At 46.7% G+C, this 24,031-nt stretch overlaps 1 protein-coding gene across 1 annotated transcript in view; it reads left to right on the forward strand.

The window, feature by feature from the left end:
* LOC134996705 (oocyte zinc finger protein XlCOF7.1-like) overlaps positions 1–23,765 on the forward strand; it is a 33,889-nt gene extending 10,124 nt beyond the window's left edge. The window contains exons 2-7 of the mRNA XM_063951213.1: positions 13,565–13,701; positions 14,838–15,026; positions 16,071–16,149; positions 16,268–16,365; positions 16,506–16,713; positions 21,760–23,765. Coding sequence (XP_063807283.1) covers positions 13,624–13,701; positions 14,838–15,026; positions 16,071–16,149; positions 16,268–16,365; positions 16,506–16,713; positions 21,760–22,643 — 1,536 coding nt within the window. The 5' untranslated portion in view covers positions 13,565–13,623 and the 3' untranslated portion in view covers positions 22,644–23,765. The remainder of the gene's footprint in view (positions 1–13,564; positions 13,702–14,837; positions 15,027–16,070; positions 16,150–16,267; positions 16,366–16,505; positions 16,714–21,759) is intronic.
* Positions 23,766–24,031: the final 266 nt, after the last annotated feature.

A 24,031-nucleotide genomic window follows, 5' to 3' on the forward strand; every position in this document is an offset into this window, starting at 1 on the left:
CGCACTGTGTATAAATAACTATTATTTATACGCCTTACGACCAACGGAATCGGTTGCGAAACCTTCAGCCGGAGCTTATTCTCAACACGGGCCTATATGGGTTTTGCGCCAACCTCTCTGTGGGTTGCGCCCACTACCTCTGACCTTTCTTAAGTCAGGGTCTTCAAACTTTAGCGACCTTCTGGTCTGCTGTAATACTAACTTGCTCCTTTTACCTTATTTCACTGTTAACATGAGATGCCTCCCACGCCACCACGTGATATCACTTCACGAGTGTACTTCTACGAAATCTCGAATTGTCTCAAGATTCACCCAAAGAAAAATTAACTTGCATACACACGCTTCTTTCACTTCAAATATACTTTTGATTTTTCTGTACAGAAAATTTCTTTCATTCAGGTAACACAGGTTAATCCCAGAGGAGATGCAGCCAGAGAAGGATCTAGTTTTAGGAAACTGAAAGAAATTGTGCTATTATCTCGAGGCTTCCGTATGGCCTTACTAAAACAATGTTATCGTGTGATTTGTATCTAGTGGGCGTATCTGTACGCACGTTGCGTAAACACGCCACTTGTGTAGGCCTTTGCGTCGCGTACGCTTGACTCGCACTCGGTGAGAGACACGTGTACACAGGCCGGATACGTCCGCAGTAACACAAATAACACTCTTCTATAAATGTAAACAATGTTTAACTATAATCGCTTACCAAACACCACACAGATTCCACTGTATCAACCTTTAACTAGGCCAGGCTGTGTGCGTGTTTTACAATTACTCCCTTTAAGTATTAATCTTACTTTTAACTAAAATAGCATCATATTTTTCTCAGTACGTAATCAATAATAAATGGCAAACAGGAAGGTAGATAGGTAAAAATACACAGATACAATACAATTTTAAATGAATCTAATAATCAATGCTTCCAATAGTATGTTTCACATTGTATAGCTATCTTGTAGAACATACATTGATATGAACACACACATAATTATAATATTACATCTATGTACTAATCACTGGTCTCCCGAGACCCATTCACTTATTCAGTGCTTCTAATTTGCATATGAATATGCTTTTAACTGTCTGTGAAGGTGATTCTCTTCACTGCTAGGAAAAAAAAAACAGTTACACAGGTTAATTTGCATTTCAATGGCCCATCTCACAACAAGCAGTTCAACAGAATCTTAGAGGTAAGGAGAGGGGAAAAAAAACAAAAAACTTTGTTTCTCTGTGTGTCGTTCCTAAATCAAATATTCATTTTATTATTAACTTTCATTAAACCCCATCTAAACTATTTATAATTGATTATGACATGGGTTAAACAAATGCATTGGAAACTCGAAAATGGTGATTTATTTTTGACAAAGGACGGCTGATTATTCCTGAGTCAACTGAAAATCAGCTATTTAGAAAAAATATTTTTTTTACCTTCCCAAAATGTCCGCTGCTCCTCCCCCTTCCACATCCATTAGAGTTACACAAAATGGAGGACAGACCATGCGGCTTCTTTTGTCACAAAGAAAATCACCATGCAAGCACCTGAAGTTATTTTAGGCCTGGGTTAAAAATAAAACTATCAAGCTATGCAGAGCGATTCAAAATACTTTTAAACCTATTTAAACAGATAAGCAATCCAATCTGAATCAAACACGATATGACTCATTTGAACCTTGTTTTGCAACAATATGGTCAGATATGCAGAGTACAGGTGTGTGCGTGTGTTACATGTGTTGCGTGTGCAGTTGGCACCAAATAGAAATTAAAACCAGATTTTAAAAGACAATAGCTTACCGTTCTTACCTTCCTCGGATCCCACCAGCATCCCTACAAACCAAGCGAAGCAGACGCTTATCTGATCAGCACTACCGTATCCCCAACCTTTACGGATAGATAAAGTCTGCCTTAACCTGCTAGGCTGTGGGTATGAGGAAATCCCAGAACTAGCCCTCAATTGATAGAGTCAAATATTTACCTTTGAAAATAAGCTATGTACTAATACCGTGAAGCCGTTATGGCCGCTAAACCACGTGCACGTGCTACGCACTTTGTACGCTATTTGCATATAAAGACTTCGCACATGGTACGCAAGTAACGTACACACGCTGTGCTGGGTGTACGGAATACACACAGCGAGCGCTCACACAGTCAATAACCTTTTAAACCTTAAACACAGAATATTCTTATACTGTAAACCTTAATACCAAGATACTGCAATGATGTAACACTAGTTAACCTTGTTATTAAGCAAGCTGTTTGAGCGATTGAGATGCTCAGAAACCCTTAGTAATAAATGGGGAAACACACAATACTTAGTAAGGTTCCAACAACTTCTTAGATGATTTTAGTATGAAAAAGGGGAAAAACAGTTACAGCTTATACTCTACAAACCTAACATTAATAACTAAACAGAATAACATAAAACAAATATAAACAATAGTGAACGATCGCAAACACAAGTACACAGAGAGAATGAATGGCATACACAAAGGGAAGAAATGACTATAGAGAAACTTACATACGTGGGGAATCTTTCGCATGCGCAATCTGGAATCTAGCCCTCAGCTATTCAGGTAGAAAGCCTTGAGTGAGAGAGAGTGACTGGCCCAGCAATGTTGGTCCTTATATTTACAGCATACATTCACAATACAATGGTCCCTACAATCTCATTGTTCATTGGACACAGGACTGTGTCTCCACATTATAGTAAAGGTCATAGGTGGGTTTAAACAGATGGGGTGTGTCCTTCTCCAACTGCTCAGGTGGGAGGTATCCTCTGGATTCCCCCCTGCATGTGTAATGAATTGCAAATACAGTGAATGTCTATAAACTACTTTTAAACATAACTATACGCAGCAGCGAACAATCTTCCTAACCAACACTGAAATGTTACTATTAAAATACTCTTCAGTTAGATACTAAACACCACCATTCAACCTTTGTCTGACCCTTCATATCATGCAAAGAGGAATACCCATGTCCACAAACCATTTACACTATACATACTTGCAGACATTAATAAGGGGAATATTATCTACAAAACACACTATATAGATTAAATATGTTACGATCTAGTCGCCCGCTACAAGCTCACAAACTCCGCCGTAAATACACATCTCCATGCGCAGGCGATGTCGGAGCGTCCCTTACGCAACCTGAGGGGATGCGTACGCACAGGGAAGTGGGTGCACAATCAGCGGGTATGTGCATTGGGGTTAGTACAAGGCATTGTGAATCATGATATTTTTCGACTTTGACACCTCCGCAAAAACCTCAAACACAAAAAGTAACACAAGGACTAAGCGGCCTAGGCCGCAACACGCGGCAGAAGCCGCTACTCATGAAACTGGGAGAGAACCCCAACAAATGAGAACCCCCAGATGACTGCAACAGGTTCACTTGAACAGGAAGGATTCCCAGGACCGGCTTCAGAACTCCAGGAGCACAGGGAGCAGGATCGACCAGATACACCTGACCAGGAACAGACGTTACAAGGCAGGAACAGCATGCAGGAAGTTATCACCGGCGTCTGTGCCAGGTAGTGAGGGAGAATATAACAGGGAGCCCTCCAATAGCTGCAGCGAAGCTTAATTAGTAATGTCGTGCAGCTGCCCTGCTGCACGACCAGAGCTAACAGGTGTATTGATTGATAGGAAGCAATGAGGAACACAGTTCATCAGTGGCGTCCCCGTTGCTAAGGTTCCGTCGGCTAAGCACGCACGGCGTCCCAGCATTGCCAGGGACCCGGCGGCTCAGTGTGCATGGCGTCCTGGCGTTGCTAGACGCCGGGCGGGCAGGGAGGGAGGTGCGGCGGCCGTGAGCATCGCTCAGAAGCAGACTGAGCTGCGCCGTGGACAGCGGCACCTAACAGTACCCCCTCCTCTTGAGGAGGGGTTAAAGAACCCCTAAATCCGGGTTACTGAGGAAATTCCTGAAAGAATAATCTCTTAAATTTAGGGGCATGTAGATCCTTATCCAGGATCCAAGACTTTTCTTCCGGGCCATAGCCTTTGCAGTGAACCAAAAAATAAAGCCGGCCCCGAGAAACTTTGGAATCTAAAACCTTCTCCACCAAGAACTCTTGTTGCCCCTGAACATCCACCGGAGGTCTACCCTGGGAAGTCTTCTGAGGGAATCTCCTGGAAGAAAAATACTGCTTCAGAAGGGAACAGTGAAAAGTATTACCAATTTTGAATGATTTAGGCAAGCGTAGCCGAAAAGCAACTGGGTTAACCTTCTTAATGATAAGGAACAGTCCAATAAATTTGGGTCCCAATCTAGTCGAGGGTTGTCGGAGCTTGATATTGCGGGTTGACAACCACACCTTATCTCCCACCTTAAAAGTGCATGGGCGTCGGAACCTTTCAGAAATAATTTTTTCTCGGAAGGCAGCCTTCTTAAGGGCAAGGTGCACCTTTTTCCAAATCATTCTGAGACGGGAAGTTAAGGTTAATGAGGAGAATGGAAAATGAGGGTAAAAATAATTGGATCTAGGATGAAAGCCCAAGACAGAAAAGAATGGGGACTCTTTGGTGGAAGAATGACAAGAGTTATTATAGGCAAACTCGGCCAAAGGAAGAAATTCAGACCAATCATTCTGAAGTTTGGCTGAATATAGCCGTAAATACTGTTTTAAAGACTGATTAACATGTTCTGTTTGTCTGTTAGACTGTGGATGGTACCCAGATGTTAAAGAGAGTTTCATATTTAATGAGGCACAAAAACGTTTCCAGAAACGGGCGATGAATTGCGGTCCCCGATCAGAGACAATATTCCTGTGTAAACCATGGAGCCAGAACACATGGCGGAGAAATAAAATTGCCAACCCTTGAGCAGAGGGTAATCGGGGGAGAGCAATGAAGTGGGCCATCTTACTAAAACGGTCTACTACCACCCAAATAACTCGAAATCCAGCTGAAAGCGGAAGGTACACCACGAAATCCATGGATACATGTGACCATGGCCTGAGAGGAACGGCTAAAGGTATGAGTTGCCCGACCGGCAACGATCGAGATACCTTGTACTGAGCACAAACCTGACAGGAACGTATAAATTCCCTTTCATCTTTAGAAAGATTAGGCCACCACACTGAGTGAGAGATTAACTCCAAGGTCTTAGTGATACCCGGATGACCAGAAACCTTATTATCATGAAACTCAGCTAGAACAGTGCCTCTCAGAAATTCAGGGACAAAGAGACAATCTGCAGGAGTGACTTTGGGAGCCTGCTGCTGAAGCTGGACTAGCTGTGTAAATAAATCCTGTGTGAGGCCAGCCCGGATGACAGACGATGGGACTATGGGGGTAGTAGCCGGGTGGTTATTGTGAACCGGAAGAAAACAACGTGACAGGGCATCGGCTTTGTATTCTTGGAACCGGGCCTGAAGGTGATAATAGACCTGAAACGAGTAAAAAACAGCGCCCAACGTGCCTGTCGAGCATTAAGCCGTTTAGCTGACTCGATATACTGCAGGTTCTTGTGGACAGTAAACACCGTAATGGTATGCCTTGCTCCTTCCAGCCAGTGCCTCCACTCCTCGAAAGCCCATTTAACTGCCAACAATTCTCGATTACCAACATAGTTGGATTCTGCGGAGGAGAATTTTCTGGACATGAAGGCACATGGGTGTAACTCCTGAGACTCCGGGTCTTCCTGAGAAAGGATAGCCCCCACTCCAACCTCTGAGGCATCTACCTCGACAATAAAGGGGAGCTCCGGGTTAGGGTGTCTGAGTACTGGAGCTGAGACAAAGGCCTTCTTTAAGGCCAGAAATGCAGACTTGGCTTCAGGCGACCAATTGGAAGGATCCGCTCCTTTTTTAGTCAATGCCACAATAGGAGCAACCAAATCTGAGAAGGTATGAATAAAACGCCTATAGTAATTTTCAAACCCTAAAAAGCGCTGAATTGCTTTTAAATTCGTGGGTTGTGCCCAATTTAGAATGGCCTGGAGTTTCTTTGGCTCCATTAAAAACCCCTTAGGAGAAATAATATACCCCAGGAAGGACACTTCTGTGATGTGGAAATCACATTTCTCCAGTTTGGCGTATAAATTATTTTCCCGTATCTTCTGAAGGACCATTCGCACATGGGTAATATGTTGTTCAAAAGACCCAGAGTAAATCAAAATGTCATCTAAATAAACGACTACGAACTTTCCTAGAAAGATGCGAAGGACGTCGTTAATGAGATCTTGAAATACAGCAGGATCATTTGACAGCCCAAACGGCATCACCAGGTATTCATAATGTCCTGACTGTGTGCTGAAAGCAGTCTTTCACTCATCCCCAGATTTAATTAGGATGAGATTGTAAGCCCCTCTAAGTTCGATCTTGGAAAAGATAACGGCAGTCCGGAGCTGATCAAATAGTACTGAAATCAGTGGCAAGGGGTAGGTGTTTTTAACAGAGATTTTATTCAGAGCCCGAAAATCAATACATTGTCTGAGCGACCCATCTTTTTTCTCAACAAAAAAGAACCCTGCACTCAATGGAGATTTCGAGGGCCTAATGAAGCCATTTTTTAGGCTCTCCTGTACATAATCATTCATTGCCGTAGTTTCCGGCCCAGACAGGGCATATAGTCTCCCCTTAGTTAAATAGGCACCGGGAACTAAGTCAATAGCGCAGTCATAGGAGGAAGAATATCCGCATTACCCTTGGAGAAAACGTCGGCAAAGTCCTGATATTCCAAAGGAATAAGTTCTGGGGTGACTGCCGCAACCCGGACTGGACGGGAAATACATTCCTTAACACAAAAGGGACCCTATCAGGAAATCTCCCCAGACCGCCAATCTATGGTGGGATTATGAAAGGCAAGCCAGGGGTGACCCAGAACTACGGGGACAGCCGGACAATGGGTAAGGTAAAATTCGATTTTCTCTGAATGTAGGGCCCCCACTGTCACTTGTACTGGTGGTGTGCGGTGAGTGATTACCTCATTAGAAAGCGGACCACCATCCAAGCCGTGCATGGTGATGCGTTTATCCAAAGGTATCTGTGGAACGCCCAAACCCTGAGCCCAACCAAGATCCATGAAATTTCCCGCTGCTCCACTGTCGACGAAGGCCGACACCAACGAACTGAGGTGTCACAACTAAGGGCTGATGACGGTGACTGGAAGCCTCAGTTGTAGGGGCTGACTGGTACTGGAATTTAAGAGGAGAGAGTGGACTCCTAGACATGCGCACAGTAGTAGTTATAGAAGCACGAAGGTGTGACCACGACAACTGAAATAACTTTGAAGGTTTTTATTAAATAAAAGTCAAATAAGGTGCATTGAAATAATACTGTCACCATGGATAAAGAACATACTGCTGGTTGAGACCAGTAATCCGAAATGAAAAAAAAAGTTCTGTATAAAGCTTGAGGTCTCAGGTGAAGACTAACGTGATAATGAGGATGATTCGTGAAGCTGTAAATAATGTAAGTGTTCGTGAGTAAACAGAAGATGAAGCTGAGGCTTGCAGGTAAATGGGAAATTAAGCTGGGGTTCGCTTGTAAATAAGAAATGAGGCTGGGGTTCGCTGGTAAATAAGAAATGCAGCTGGAGTTCGCTGGTAAATAAGAAATGCAGCTGGGGTCACTGGTAAATAAGAAATGCAGCTGGAGTTCGCTGGTAAATAAGAAATGCAGCTGGGGGTCGCTGGTAAGCCAGAGTATACACACTACTTATCACTGGATGCGGGAACACAGAGAAACAGGCTGCTCCACAAGCTGGTTACAAGAGAGCTGGAATGCACCAGAGAGAGTCCACAGAGAACTGCACACTGGAGTAGCTGAAGGAAACAGAAGCACTGACAATCTTCTGGGTGTGGATCCAGGATATTTATACCCACAGCTTAGCAGGGATTGGTGGGCAATTAGGCTCCAGCACTGTCAGCACTGTGGATAGAAGGAACAATGTCATGTGAGGAAGTCCAACATGGCTGCGCCCATGAACACACACACAGAAGGGGAACAAAGTACTTTAGCCATGTAACAATGGTGGCGGAGGCCGCAATCAGCAGAGCTTCATGCGCCCAGACGCACACAGCGGCCACAGGAACGGCAGAGTCACATGGAGGACGTGTATCCAGGAGAGGTCCTCGGATGCGGCGGTGACGGCCGCGGCGGGGCTGAGAGCGCCGCACTTCTGTGAGTACACATACCCGGGTGGATGCTAAGACCAGCGCTGCAGGCCACAACCAAGGTTAAAGCCTGGCCCTGGCCCGCTGAGCCAACCTCAGGAGGCACCTAACGGGCAGAAAATGGCGTCTCAGTACCCGGATCGTGACATGAGGCTACCAAAGGAAATTTTTACAGGAACTAATAAACAATCATTAGAGGAGATTAACTGCAGACCCAAGTGAACCCCCTCACAATTCACTTGGTCAGAGCGTTTCCCTGCTTATTCGGGCAATTACGTGCAACATGTCCCTTGCCACCACAATACAAACAAAGACCAGAATTTAGCCTTCTGGTTCTTTCCTCTGGGGACAGCCGGGAGAGACCCATTTGCATGGGCTCCTCGACGTCCTCAGGAAAAATATATACACATGGACTAGGCCTGAAACTAGCTCCTCTTTCAGCCCTCCGCTCCCGGAGACGACGATCAATTTTAATAGCAAGCTCCATGAGTTTGTCTAGTCTCAGGAGCGGGGTAATGAAGGAGACTGTCTTTAATAACTTCGGACAAACCGAGGCGAAACTGACTGTGCAGGGCCGGGTCATTCCAGCCACAGGCGTTCGACCAACTGCGAAACTCGGTACAATACGCCTTTGCTGGATTTTTCCCTTGCTTAAGTGCACACAGGTGGCTCTCAGCCAACGCTTCTCTATCAGGGTCATCATACAAAAGGCCTAAGGACTTAAAAAAGGCATCTACAGATAGCAAGGCAACATCATCGGCTTTTAACCCAAAAGCCCAGGTTTGCGGATCGCCTTGTAGTAATGACATCACAATCCCGACCCGTTGAGACTCAGTACCAGAGGATCGGGGCCTTAAACGAAAATAAAGCTTACAAGCTTCCTTGAAATTAAAAAAATCCTTTCGGTTACCCGAAAAACGGTCAGGTAGATGCATCTTTGGTTCTGGAATCATACTCGGGGAGGCTCGCAAAAGATCTTCCTGCGATCTCACCTTAAGAGTAAGGTCCTGAACCATCTGAGTTAGTTCCTGAATCTGGTTGGCTAAAAGCTGGCTGGGATTCGGTCCTAAAACTGCCGGATTCATGAGGCCGAATTTCAAGGCCCACCAAAAACAAAAATAACTGTTTAATATTTTATATCTTGTTTTTTTTTGTGTGTGTGTTTTGGCCGGTGATAATGTTACGTTCCTGATGCTGAGAACTAGAAAGATGTTGTGAAGTGAGTCCAGAGCACCAGGACGTGACGCTGAGATAGGGATGGAACGGACATAGCCCCTAGCACCCTACCTCCGTTGTTTTACCCGTGTGGTCAGTTCACGCCTGAGTGACTATGGTTTCTTGGGCCCACGGCAGCCGCGTTTGAAGGGAGGATTAGGTCTGCCCAACACCGATGCTCCCAGGTCTTAGAGTGAGACAAGGCGTGAACCGAGACAGGATAATAACAAGGGGACCTCTAACTAAAGCAAACCGAAGCTAGGGGCTACTAACAACCCTAAAACTAAATATATGTGCGGCACGCCGCCAAAGGAAAAGAACAACAAAAGATACCACTGCCCACTCCCCCACACGGCACCGCCGAGTTCCGGGGAGGACCGTGAAAAGCGGAAACCTCCGCAAAAACCTCAAACGCAAAAAGTAACACAAGGACTAAGCGGCCTAGGCCGCAACACGCGGCAGATGCCGCAACACGCGGCAGATGCCGCTACTCACGAAACCGGGAGAGAACCCCAACAAACGAGAACCCCCAGATGACTGCAACAGGTTCACTTGAACAGGAAGGATTCCCAGGACCGACTTCAGAACTCCACGGACTCGGGAGCACATGGAGCAGGATCGACCAGATACAACTGACCAGGAACAGACGTTACAAGGCAGGAACAGCATGCAGGAAGCGATCACCGGCGTCTGTGCCAGGTAGTGAGGGAGAATATAACAGGGAGCCCTCCAATAGCTGCAGCGAAGCTTAATTAGTAATGTCGTGCAGCTGCCCTGCTGCACGACCAGAGCTAACAGGTGTATTGATTGATAGGAAGCAACGGGGAACGCGGTGGCGTCCCCGTTGCTAAGGGTCTGGCAGGTAAGCGCGCACGGCGTCCCAGCATTGCCAGGGACCCGGCGGCTCAGCGTGCACGGCGTCCTGGCGTTGCTAGGCGGCAGGCAGGGAGGGAAGTGCAGCGGCCGTGAGCGTTGCTCGGAAGCAGACCGAGCGGCGCCGTGGACTGCGGCACCTAACAGGTATTCCTTCTTCTCTATAAGGCCTAGGCTATTCAAGCCATGGTACGGTTGGTCCACCGGACATGTCAGGTCCCCATAACAATTCAAAATGGATTAATGATCGCGCACACCTGCAGTGCGGCCCTTGTGATAAAAAGACCCTTCACCGGTCTATATCAGAACATAAAACAATATATCACAAATGCAGCAAACAGGACATTGGAGCAAACAAGAAGGACATTTGTCCGAAAAGCTTCAGGCGTGGTGACTGACTGATCAGGGATCGTACAGCTGCTTGAATACCCGGTGGTGTGACCGTTCTGGACAACTGCATACATATAGGACGGTAACTGCATATGTGACGATCCCCCATCCACCATAGTGGTTACACCCCTTTGTTATCTGTGTTCTTGTGAGTGCAATGCAATAAATATTGTTCCCCTTTTACATCTGGTTGTATTGCTCTATGTCCCTCTCTTTCTGCTTGAGATATTGAACGATGGAATGGGAGAATACTGGAAATGTACAACTACTGGACTGCATTGAAGCCTAGATGGGGTGATACACAGTATACTGGATATGTACAAAACTCACCTCAATGTGAGGACGTTTCCTATATGTGTCTGCGCTATTTGTGATATATTGTCATTTTATGGTCTCCAGTCATCTTTGCATCCGCCTCCGCGGCCAGGTGGTCACATCCTACGAGGCGATTTCAGTATGGCTCCTTCTCTCCCGGACATTCCAGTTGGATCTCCGACTGGCCCGGGTCACACTTGCACATGCCTCAAATAATACGCCTAGCTCCTCAGACACGACTGTCTCTGTGGTGGTGGTGACACCACTTCTGCTAGAGTAAGGATGGAGGACCTTTGGCCCTCCAGCTGTTGTTGAACTACACATCCCAGCATGTCCTACTACGGTTTTGCTCTTTGGCCATGCTAAAAGTATTGCAAGATATGCTGGGATGTATAGTTCAACAACAGCTGGAGGGCCAATGGTTCCCCATCCCTCTGCTAGAGGGTCGCTCCTTTAACATTGAACTGGGTGCTTCTGCCCATTGATACAAGTCTCAGGGTCTTGGATTTGGTAACACAGGGCTCTCAGTTCCAGGGTCACTGGCCCAGATCAAAAACCACACTCCAGATATACATATTGCAACTGAGGGTGATATTCAACGCACCAGAGCAGGCGTTTCCCGGGCTACAGGGTCGGCATGTTCAAAGTTCAGTCCGACAATGCCACGGCCGTGGCATACGTCAACCGTCGGGGCGGAACAAAAAGCAGAGCTGCTATGAGACTGGATGTCAAGATCTTCTACTGAGCAGAGAGGTACGCCGAAACTATTTTGTCTATCTTCATACCATAAGTCAACTATTAGGAGGCGAATTTCCTCTGCAGATTTACATCCGGAGGAGTGGGGGTTCCAACATTGATGGCTCAGCTAAATAGGAATCTTTAAAGATACTGTTCCAGGACAAGAGCCCCAGAGGCAATATCGGTGGATACCCTGATGACTCCCTGAACTTTTCAGAGAGTCTACCAGTTTCCTCTTCTTTCATGAGCGAAGACGGGGAGAGTTCTGGTAATCCTCATGGTTCCAGATGGCCTCGCAGGCCGTGCTACACAATCCTTCACTCCTTTTGGTCAACAACCCCTGCTCTTTACCACTTCAAGAGGACCTGCTTCAGTAGGATCTTTTCTTTTATCCGGTCTTATAGTGGCAACGTTTGATGAAGTAGCTGTTGGAAAGACAGTACTAGCTAAAAGTAGATAACCCCATAAGTAAGGTGACTACTTCCAGAGTAATAGGTCATAGGTTCTAGTCCTGGGCATGTCACTTAAAGAAGTGTATACCTACGATGACGATTCCCACTATAATCAGTGCCAGGAAGGAGGTCACTTCTAAACACTACTATAGCGATTGGAAGCGGTATGTCATTTGATGTACAGATGTAGCCATGCTCCATCCACTAGACGGAGACGCGCCCCACTAGACAGAGACGCGCCCCATTCACTAGACAGAGACGCGCCCCATTCACTGGATTGCCTGGTCACGCCAGGAGTGTACGCCTGCGATGGAGCTGCCTCAGATGAGAGTGTCTCCATCTGTAAATAGAGCCAGTATCCGCCTCCTGCTTTTCGGTTGGTGACGTATTTTTAAATTCCTGCAGGCAGGGTTAGATGCGTCCTTGCGACTAGATTCACTTAACGTACAGGTTTCACCCCAGACGTCAGACATTCCTGCAGGGGATTCTACACCTCCAGCCTCCATTCACTTCTCCAACCGCACCTTGTGTGTCTTTCTGCTGTTCTTCTCCAGTCTTCAAATTTGGAAATGTTGGAGACTACGGATTTCACATATCTCACCTGGAAGACCGTTACTCTTCTGGCTTGGCATCTGCTAGGAGATTGTCAGGTTTGAGTGAGTTGTCGTCCAAGCCTCCATATCTCATCTTTCATGCTGACAGGGCCAAAGATGGTGCTTGTTCTTAGAGTTACGTCATCAGTTTAGCGGACACTATATGTGGTGCGGGCTCTTCGCATCAATGTGGAGAAGATGGCCACTATTAAAGATTCGGCCTCCTTCTTCGTTCTGTATGCTGCTAACAAGTTAGGCTGGCCAGCTTCCAAGCGGGCTTCTTGACATCATCTGACGCTCTGTTTGGTCTTGCAGGGGTCACAGCACACTCCCACCCGTGATGGGAGCTCTGGGACGTCCCCACTGTAAACTGCACCCCAGCATCCCCTATGGATGTAAGAGAAAATGAGCTTTTGATACTTACCGATAAATAATTTTCTCGGAGTCCATATGGGATACTGGGTGCGCACCCTGTACTGTTCTTTCTGCACGACTGTTCATGTTGTGTGTTGGTTCTCTGCCGGCTGTTACACTTTGCTTCCAGTTTTGTTCTGGTTCTATTCCAGTTTTCTCTAGTATGTTCTATTATATATTCTATATCTTCTATTCTCCAGTTATGTTCCGTCTCTCTACGGGAACAGTTATCTTAACTGGCCTAATGGGGAGGGGCATAGAGGGGAGGAGCTAGCAAACACAGACTAAAAAAAATATTGTGCATCGGCTCCATGGACCATGTTTATACCCCACTGTAAACTGCACCCCAGTATCCCCTATGGATTCTGAGAAAAGGATTTATCGGTAAGTACCAAAATCCCATTTTACCATGTTACATGTGTAATCTGTGTTGTGTATATTTATTCATAGGCACACCAGCTGTCTTTATTGCAATTCACATTTTCTGTATTCTCTCTGAATCACTGAGGATGGACCCAAACAAGAGTCACAAGACTAAGAGGATAATCAAAATCACCCTGAAGATCATTTACCTGCTGACTGGGGAGGTGAGGGGATCTGGGAGTGTCACCGTGACATCACTTATATCTATAGTAATAATACAGGTACAAGGCTGGGGAGGTGAGGGGATCTGGGAGTGTCACAGTGACATCACTTATATCTATAGTAATAATACAGGTACAAGGCTGGGGAGGTGAGGGGATCTGGGAGCGTCACAGTGACGTCACTTATATCTATAATAATAATACAGGGACATGACTGGGGAGGTGAGGGGATCTGGGAGCGTCACAGTGACATAACATCTATAGTAATAATACAGGATCATGACTGGGGAGGTGGGGGGATCTGGGAATGTCACAGTGACGTCACATATCTATAGTAATAATACATGGACATGACTGGGGAGGTGAGGGGATCTGGGAGTGTCACAGTGACGTCACTTATATCTATAGTAATAATACAGGTACAAGGCTGGGGAGGTGAGGGGATCTGGGAGCGTCACAGTGACGTCACTTATATCTATAGTAATAATACAGGGACATGACTGGGGAAGTGAGGGGATCTGGGAGCGTCACAGTGACGTCACTTATATCTATAGTAATAATACAGGGACATGACTGGGGAGGTGAGGGGATCTGGGAGCGTCACAGTGACATAACATCTATAGTAATAATACAGGGACATGACTGGGGAGGTGGGGGATCTGGGAGTGTCACAATGACGTCACTTATATCTATAGTAATGATACAGGTACAAGGCTGGGGAGGTGAGGGGATCTGGGAGCGTCACAGTGACGTCACTTATATCTATAGTAATAATACAGGGACATGACTGGGGAGGTGAGGGGATCTGGGAGTGTCACAGTGACGTCACTTATATCTATAGTAATAATACAGGGACATGACTGGGGAGGTGGGGGATCTGGGAGTGTCACAGTGACGTCACTTATATCTATAGTAATAATACAGGGACATGACTGGGGAGGTGAGGGGATCTAGGAGTATTACACTGACGTCACATATCCATAGTAATAATACAGGGACAAGACTGGGGAGGTGAGGGGATCTGGGAGTGTCACAGTGACATCACTTATATCTATAGTAATAATACAGAGACATGACTGGGGAGGTGAGGGGGTCTGGGAGTGTATACATTGGTATTTGATGTTTCCCTCGTTACACAGGATTACACAGTAGTGAAGACATCCAATGAGTGTAAGACACCCAGCAGCTGTACCCTTGTGTCAGACGGACTGAGCAGGACTCAGAGCCCCATCACGGTGCTTCCTCCTCACTCACTGATACATGAGAGACACAATGACCAGAAGATCCTGGAACTCACCAACAAGATCATTCAGCTGCTGACTGGAGAGGTGACTGCTGGGAATGGGGCATTATACAGTAACACCAGGGGATGTGTCTGGGTGATGACTGGAGAGGTGACTGCTGGGAATGGGACATTATACAGTAACACCAGGGGATGTGTCTGGGTGATGACTGGAGAGATGACTGCTGGGAATGGGGCATTATACAGTAACACTAGGGGATGTGTCTGGGTGATGACTGGAGAGGTGGCTGCCGGGAATGAGACATTATACAGTAACTCCAGGGAATGCGTCTGAGTAATGACTGGATAGGTGACTGCTGGGAATGGGACATTATACAGTAACACCAGGGGATGTGTCTGGGTGATGACTGGAGAGGTGGCTGCTGGGAATGGGGCATTATACAGTAACACCAGGGACGTGTCTGGGTGATGACTGGAGAGGTGACTGCTGGGAATGGGACATTATACAGTAACAGCAGGGGATGTGTCTGTGTGATGACTGGAGAGGTGACTGGTGGGAATGGGGCATTATACAGTAACACCAGGGGATGTGTCTGGGTGATAACTGGAGAGGTGACTGCTGGGAATGGGGCATTATACAGTAACACCAGGGACGTGTCTGTGTGATGGCTGGAGAGGTGACTGCTGGGAATGGGGCATTATACAGTAACACCAGGGACGTGTCTGGGTGATGACTGGAGAGGTGACTGCCGGGAATGGGGCATTATACAGTAACACCAGGGACGTGTCTGGGTGATGACTGGAGAGGTGACTGCTGGGAATGGGACATTATACAGTAACACCAGGGGATGTGTCTGGGTGATGACTGCAGAGGTGACTGCCGGGAATGAGACATTATACAGTAACTCCAGGGGACGTGTCTGGGTGATGACTGGAGAGGTGACTGCTGGTAATGGGACATTATACAGTAACACCAGGGGACGTGTCTGAGTGATGACTGGAGGGGTGACTGCTGGGAATGGTACATTATACAGTAACACCAGGGGATGTGTCTGGGTGATGACTGTATCATTGTGTGTGTCAGGTGTCTATAAGGTGTCATTATGTCACTGTCTATGTCTCCATGCAGGAGGGGGAGTATATAGAGGAACACAGGGGTCTGTACAAGGACGTGATGATGGAGAATCACCGTCCCCTCACATCACTGGGTAAGAGGAGACTGTCATGTATTGTACAGGGGAGAGCAGGTATGGGGGCCCCTATATACACACATCATCTGATAATCACATATATACACTGTACTCAGTCACTGTGTGTCTCCTACAGATGGGCCCAGTAACAGAGATACCCCAGAGAGATGTCCCCGTCCTCTGTATTCCCAGGACTGTACAGGGGAGAATCACAGGATCCGAAAGGAGGATCAGGTAGGTGGGATTTAGGGTCTCACCCACATCCCAGCATGCTCTGCAACAGTTTTAGCATGACCAAATTATATACTATTTCACCTCCGCTTCTTTTGACTCTATGTAAGTGTCATTATGTATCGTTTTTTTGGGTTATCTAGGTAGAAGGTCTGTCAGATATAAAGGCAGAAGATATAGAGGGAGAAGAAGAGACGTATGTGACTGATATAAAGGCAGAAGATACAGAGGGAGAAGAAGAGACGTATGTGACTGATATAAAGGCAGAAGATACAGAGGGAGAAGAAGAGACGTATGTGAGGGGAGATCAGCAGTGTATGGAGGAGGAGATCCCTACAGATATCAGCACAGGTGAGTAATAACCACTTATTACAGGAAAGAGTCATATATTCTCCTTGCTCAGTCACTACAACAATCTCTTATCCTACACCCTCCTCTGTTAGTAAAAACTAATGAGGAATATGTATTTTCTCTAACGTCCTAAGTGGATGCTGGGACTCCGTAAGGACCATGGGGAATAGCGGCTCCGCAGGAGACAGGGCACAAAATAAAAGCTTGAGTATCAGGTGGTGTGCACTGGCTCCTCCCCCTATGACCCTCCTCCAAGCCAGTTAGATTTTTGTGCCCGGCCGAGAAGGGTGCAATCTAGGTGGCTCTCCTGAGCTGCTTAGAATAAAAGTTTAGTTAGGTTTTTTTATTTTCAGTGAGTCCTGCTGGCAACAGGCTCACTGCACCGTGGGACTAAGGGGAGAAGAAGCGAACTCACCTGAGTGCAGAGTGGATTGGGCTTCTTAGGCTACTGGACGTTAGCTCCAGAGGGACGATCACAGGTTCAGCCTGGATGAGTCACCGGAGCCGCGCCGCCGTCCCCCTTACAGAGCCAGAAGAGACGAAGAGGTCCGGTGAAAGCGGCGGCAGAAGACATCCTGTCTTCAAGACTAAGGTAGCGCACAGCACCGCAGCTGTGCGCCATTGCTCTCAGCACACTTCACACTCCGGTCACTGAGGGTGCAGGGCGCTGGGGGGGGAGCGCCCTGAGACGCAATATAACTCAAATACCTTAGCTGGCTAAAGGAATACATCACATATAGCTCCAGGGCTATATGGATGTATTTTTTCCCCTGCCATTTTACACAGAAAAAGCGGGAGATGAGGACGTCGTGAAGGGGCGGGGCCTATCTCCTCAGCACACTGGCGCCATTTTTCCCTCACAGCTCCGCTGGAAGGACGGCTCCCTGACTCTCCCCTGCAGTCCTGCTTCTGATTCAGGGTAAAAAAGAGAAGGGGGGGCATTTTGGCAGCAGATAATAACAAAACAGCAGCTAGAAGGGATTAACACTTATATAAGGTTATCCCTGTATATATATAGCACTGGGTGTGTGCTGGCAGACTCTCCCTCTGTCTCTCCAAAGGGCTAAGTAGGGTCCTGTCCTCTATCAGAGCATTCCCGGTGTGTGTGCTGTGTGTCGGTACGCGTGTGTCGACATGTATGAGGAGGAAAATGAGGTGGAGGCGGAGCAGTTGCCTGTGTTAGTGATGTCACCCCCTAGGGAGTCGACACCTGACTGGATGATTGTGTTTAAGCAATTAAGTGATAATGTCAGCAATTTGCAAAAAACTGTTGACGACATGAGAAAGCCGGCAAATCAATGAGTGCCTGTTCAGGCGTCTCAGACATCCTCAGGGGCCCTAAAACGGCCGCTACCTCAGTGGGTCGACACGGATCCAGATACAGATACTGAGTCTAGTGTCGACGGTGACGAGACAAACGTAATGTCCAGTAGGGCCACACGTTACATGATCACGGCAATGAAAGAGGCATTGAACCTTTCTGACACCACAAAGGCGGGTATTATGTGGGGTGTGAAAAAACTGCCAATAGTTTTTCCTGAGTCTGATGAAATAAATGAGGTGTGTGATAAAGCGTGGGTTTCCCCCGATAAAAAACAGCTAATTTCTAATAAATTATTAGCACTATACCCTTTCCCGCCAGAGGTTAGGGCGCGGTGGGAAACACCCCCTAGGGTAGATAAGGCGCTCACACGTTTATCTAAACAAGTAGCGTTACCGTCCCCTGATACGGCCACCCTCAAAGAACCAGCTGATAGGAGGCTGGAAAATATCCTGAAAAGTATATACACACATACTGGTGTTATACTGCGACCAGCAATCGCATCAGCCTGGATGTGCAGTGCTGGAGTCGCATGGGCGGATTCCCTGACTGAGAATATTGATACCCTGGATAGGGACAATATTTTGTTAACTATAGAACATTTAAAGGATGCATTGCTATATATGCGTGATGCGCAGAGGGATATTTGTACCCTGGCATCAAGAGTAAGCGCAATGTCCATCTCTGCCAGAAGAGCATTATGGACCCGACAGTGGTCAGGGGACGCAGATTCCAAACGGCACATGGAAGTATTGCCGTATAAGGGGGAGGAGTTATTTGGGGCTGGTCTAACAGACCTGGTGGCCACGGCAACGGCTGGAAAATCCACCTTTTTACCCCAGGTTACTTCACATCAGCAGAAAAAGACACAGTCTTTTCAAACTCAGTCCTTTCGTTCCCATAAGTACAAGCGAGCAAAAGGCCACTCTTTTCTGCCCAAGGGCAGAGGAAGAGGAAAAAGACTGCACCATGCAGCCGCTTCCCAGGAGCAGAAGCCCTCCCCTGCTTCTGCCAAGTCTTCAGCATGACGTTGGGGCTTTACAAGCAGACTCAGACACGGTGGGGGCCCGTCTCAAGAATTTCAACGCGCAGTGGGCTCACTCGCAAGTGGATCCCTGGATTCTACAGGTAGTATCACAGGGGTACAAACTGGAATTCGAGGCGTTTCCTCCTCATCGGTTCCTGAAGTCTGCTTTACCAAAGTCTCCCTCCGACAGGGAGGCAGTTCTGGAAGCCATTCACAAGCTGTACTCCCAGCAGGTGATAATCAAGGTACCCCTCTTACAACAGGGGAAGGGGTATTATTCCACACTATTTGTGGTACCGAAGCCGGACGGCTCGGTGAGACCAATCTTAAATCTAAAATCTTTGAACACTTACATAAAAAGGTTCAAATTCAAGATGGAGTCACTCAGAGCGGTGATAGCGAACCTGGAAGAGGGGGACTATATGGTGTCGCTGGACATCAAAGATGCTTATCTCCACGTCCCAATATACCCTTCTCACCAAGGGTACCTCAGGTTTGTAGTACAAAACTGTCATTATCAGTTTCAGACGCTGCCGTTTGGATTGTCCACGGCGCCTCGGGTCTTTACCAAGGTAATGGCCGAAATGATGATTCTTCTACGAAGAAAAGGCATCTTAATTATCCCTTACTTGGACGATCTCCTGATAAGGGCAAGAACCAAGGAACAGTTAGAAGTCGGAGTGGCACTATCTCAGGTAGTGCTAAGTCAGCACGGATGGATTCTAAATATCCCAAAATCGCAGCTGATTCCAACGACACGTCTACTGTTCTTAGGAATGATTCTGGACACAGTCCAGAAGAAGGTGTTTCTCCCGGAGGAGAAGGCCAGGGAGTTATCCGAGCTAGTCAGGAACCTCCTAAAACCAGGACAGGTCTCAGTGCATCAGTGCACAAGGGTCCTGGGAAAAATGGTGGCTTCTTACGAAGCGATTCCATTCGGAAGATTCCATGCAAGAACGTTTCAGTGGGATCTACTGGGAAAATGGTCCGGATCGCATCTTCAGATGCATCAACGGATAACCCTGTCGCCAAGGACAAGGGTGTCTCTCCTGTGGTGGCTTCAGAGTGCTCATCTACTAGAGGGCCGCAGATTTGGCATTCAGGATTGGATCCTGGTAACCACAGATGCCAGCCTGAGAGGCTGGGGAGCAGTCACACAGGGAAGGAATTTCCAGGGCTTGTGGTCAAGCATGGAAACATCTCTTCATATAAACATTCTGGAACTAAGGGCCATTTACAATGCCTTAATTCAAACAAAACCTCTGCTTCAGGGTCAGGCGGTGTTGATCCAATCGGACAACATCACGTCAGTCGCCCACGTAAACAGACAGGGCGCCACGAGAAGCAGGAGGGCAATGGCAGAAACTGCAAGGATTCTTCGCTGGGCGGAAAATCATGTGATAGCACTGTCAGCAGTGTTCATTCCGGGAGTGGACAACTGGGAAGCAGACTTCCTCAGCAGACACGACCTTCACCCGGGAGAGTGGGGACTTCACCCAGAAGTCTTCCACCAAATTGTAAACCGTTGGGAAAAACCAAAGGTGGACATGATGGCGTCACGTCTAAACAAAAAACTGGACAGATATTGCGCCAGGTCAAGGGACCCTCAGGCAATAGCAGTGGACGCTCTGGTAACGCCGTGGGTGTACCAGTCAGTGTATGTGTTCCCTCCTCTGCCCCTCATACCAAAAGTATTGAGAATCATAAGACGGAGAGGAGTAAGAACTATACCGTTTGTCCGGTATGTTCCCAACATGATTGGGGCGCCTGCGTCTATGCAGTCTGTAAAACGCTGGATCTGTGATACGATTCGGCGTGCTCGTTTTACAGCTGGATTGCCGTTGCCGAAGTCGGTGGAGACCCATTCTGCTAGGAAGATGGGCTCTTCTTGGGCGGATGCCCGAGGGTTCTCGGCGGTTCAACTTTGCCGAGCGGCTACTTGGTCGGGTTCAAACACTTTTGCTAAGCTCTACAAGTTTGATACCCTGGCTGATGGGGACCTCATGTTTGCTCAATCAGTGTTGCAGAGTTGTCCGCACTCTCCCGCCCGGTCTGGAGTTTTGGTATAAACCCCATGGTCTTTACGGAGTCCCCAGCATCCTCTAGGACGTATGAGAAAATAGGATTTTAATACCTACCGGTAAATCCTTTTCTCTTAGTCCGTAGAGGATGCTGGGCGCCCATCCCAGTGCGTACTGTGTCTGCAGTTATTGGTTATGGTTACACTCTTGGGATGTTTCTTTTCTGTCAGACTGTTGCTGAAGTTGTTCATGCCATGCTTATTGTCTGTGTTGACACACTGGTTGTGTTACATATTTTCTCAGCATGTGGCTGAGTATTTTTCATGCCGTTGGCTGGTATTCTCTTGAATGCCACGTTCTGCGGTATGTTCGAGGTGTGAGCTGGTATGACACCGTGTTTACACAATAAATTCTTTCCTCGAAATGTCCGTCACCCTGGGCACAGTTCTCTAACTGGAGTCTGGAGGAGGGGCATAGAGGGAGGAGCCAGTTCACACCCATTCAAAGTCTTATAGTGTGCCCATGTCTCCTGCGGATCCCGTCTATACCCCATGGTCCTTATGGAGTCTCCAGCATCCTTTACGGACTAAGAGAAAAGGATTTACCGGTAGGTATTAAAATCCTATTTTCATTTGCTTCATGAAAATTCATATGTGCATAATGTTTTTTACTTCCAGCAGATGGACACACAAGCAGGAACATCTCAGAAGGACATCTAATGTTATCCCCGGATTGTGAAATAAAAGATAATGACAGTAGACAGGATTCTCCAGGAGCTAACCCCATTACCCCAATTCTACATCCAGCTCTATTAGCTGATCCCTCTGGTCCTGGGAAATGTTCTCCTGATCACTCTGATATTGGTGCATCTGTTACAGCTCTGAGAGTAGATACAGTGTTTCCCTGTTCTATAGATGCCAAAAGTTTTACACAGAACACAAAGCTTATTACCCGTCAGCCAGCTAAGGCAGGTGAGAGGCCATTTCCATGTTCTGAGTGTGGGAAATGTTTTGCACATAAATCAGCTCTTGTTATACATCAGCGAAGTCACACAGGTGAGAAGCCATTTCCATGTTCTGAGTGTGGGAAATGTTTTACACTGAAATCAAATCTTGTTAAACATCAGCGATGTCACACAGGTGAGAAACCATTTCCATGTTCTGAGTGTGCGAAATGGTTTACATTGAAATCAAATCTTGTTAAACATCAGCGATGTCACACAGGTGAGAAACCATTTCCATGTTCTGAGTGTGCGAAATGTTTTGCACATAAATCAGATCTTGTTAAACATCAGAGAAGTCACACAGGTGAGAGGCCATTTCCATGTTCTGAGTGTGGGAAATGTTTTGCACATAAATCATATCTCTCTGTACATCAGCGAAGTCACACAGGTGAGAAACCATTTTCATGTTCTGAGTGTGGGAAATGTTTTGGACGTAAACCAGAACTTGTTATACATCAGAGAAGTCACACAGGTGAGAAACCATTTTCATGTTCTAAGTGTGGGAAATGTTTTACACAGCTATCAGATCTGGTTAGACATCAGAGAAGTCATAGGTGAAAAAGCATTTCCATGCTCTGAGTGTCATAATCAGCTCTGTTGCACACAATAGACATCACACAAGTGAGGAACCTTTTTAATCTCATCACTATTACCATGCAATGTTCCTCAAGGTCCTGTCCTTTCTCCTATGCTTTTTGCAATATACCTGCGGCCACTGGGTGAAACAATTAGACGTCATGCCCTGGTCTACCACTGCTATGTAGATGACCTGTCTTTTGCTCTGTGTACTCGGAAACCCAATACCAATCCTAAGTGGCTGTTTAGCTGAGCTCCAGGTGTGGGTGATGCCAGTTGTCTGTGACTCAGTCCTGGATAAGCAGAGGTTTTTATGGTAGAAGGTCACCAACAAGATTACAGGGTTGCCAATCAACTGAACTTATGCATGTGGGTTCAGAGTTACAAAATGCTGATCATGTGCAGAGTCTTGGGTTGTGTCTGACACAACATCAGGTATCGGCCACATTCGAATCCTTGTTCTTTCATCAGTGGACCATATCCAAAATCAAGCACCTGATTCTCTCAGAAGCCCTACCTACAGTCATACATGCACTTGTATCATCACGCATTGACTACTGCAATGTCCTCTACCTGGGTCTCCCAGCAAAAGAATTACACCGCTTGTAGCTTGTACAGAGTGCAGCAGCCAGGCTGTTACCTAACCAGCCCGTTCCTGCCACATAACACCCATTCTCTGCTCCCTTCACCGGCTGCCTGTAAGATGGTGACTCTTACATAATCTTACTGACTCTCCCAGCCCTACATGACCAGGGACCATGGTACCAGAAGCAGCTTCTGCCTCCTTACTGCCCTGCTTGCTTCCATCTGCACATGAAGGACTGTTACCAGCAGTACCATGAATCTCCAGTAATTCATTTGAGGATGATCTATTAGCATTGTAGCCCTGATCATGGAACCTGCTACCTCACACAGTCCAAGAGACCTCCACTCTGGAGACCACAAACAGACTGATGACTGTGACTCACGCGTTTCATTAATGTTCCTTCACTCCCTACATAATACATCCCACATGCTGAGTCCTTTATTCTGTTCTACTAATTGTGTATCTTTTACTCTGTGTAAATGTGAATGTAAAGTTCTGTGAGTGCTATTGGGAGGAAAGTGCTGTATAAGTATCATTATTACTGGTGAGAATGACAGGAGTCAGATCTAGTTACACCATACGTTACATATACAGAAGGGGAAATATATAAGTAACATTATTACTGGTGAGAATGACAGGAGTCAGATCTAGTTACACCATACGTTACATATACAGAAGGGAAATTATATAAGTAACATTATTACTGGTGAGAATGACAGGAGTCAGATCTAGTTACACCATACGTTCTATATACAGAAGGGGAAATGTATAAGTAACATTATTA

The sequence above is a fragment of the Pseudophryne corroboree genome, unplaced genomic scaffold (assembly GCF_028390025.1).
Source record: "Pseudophryne corroboree isolate aPseCor3 unplaced genomic scaffold, aPseCor3.hap2 scaffold_1426, whole genome shotgun sequence".
Taxonomy (NCBI): domain Eukaryota; kingdom Metazoa; phylum Chordata; class Amphibia; order Anura; family Myobatrachidae; genus Pseudophryne; species Pseudophryne corroboree.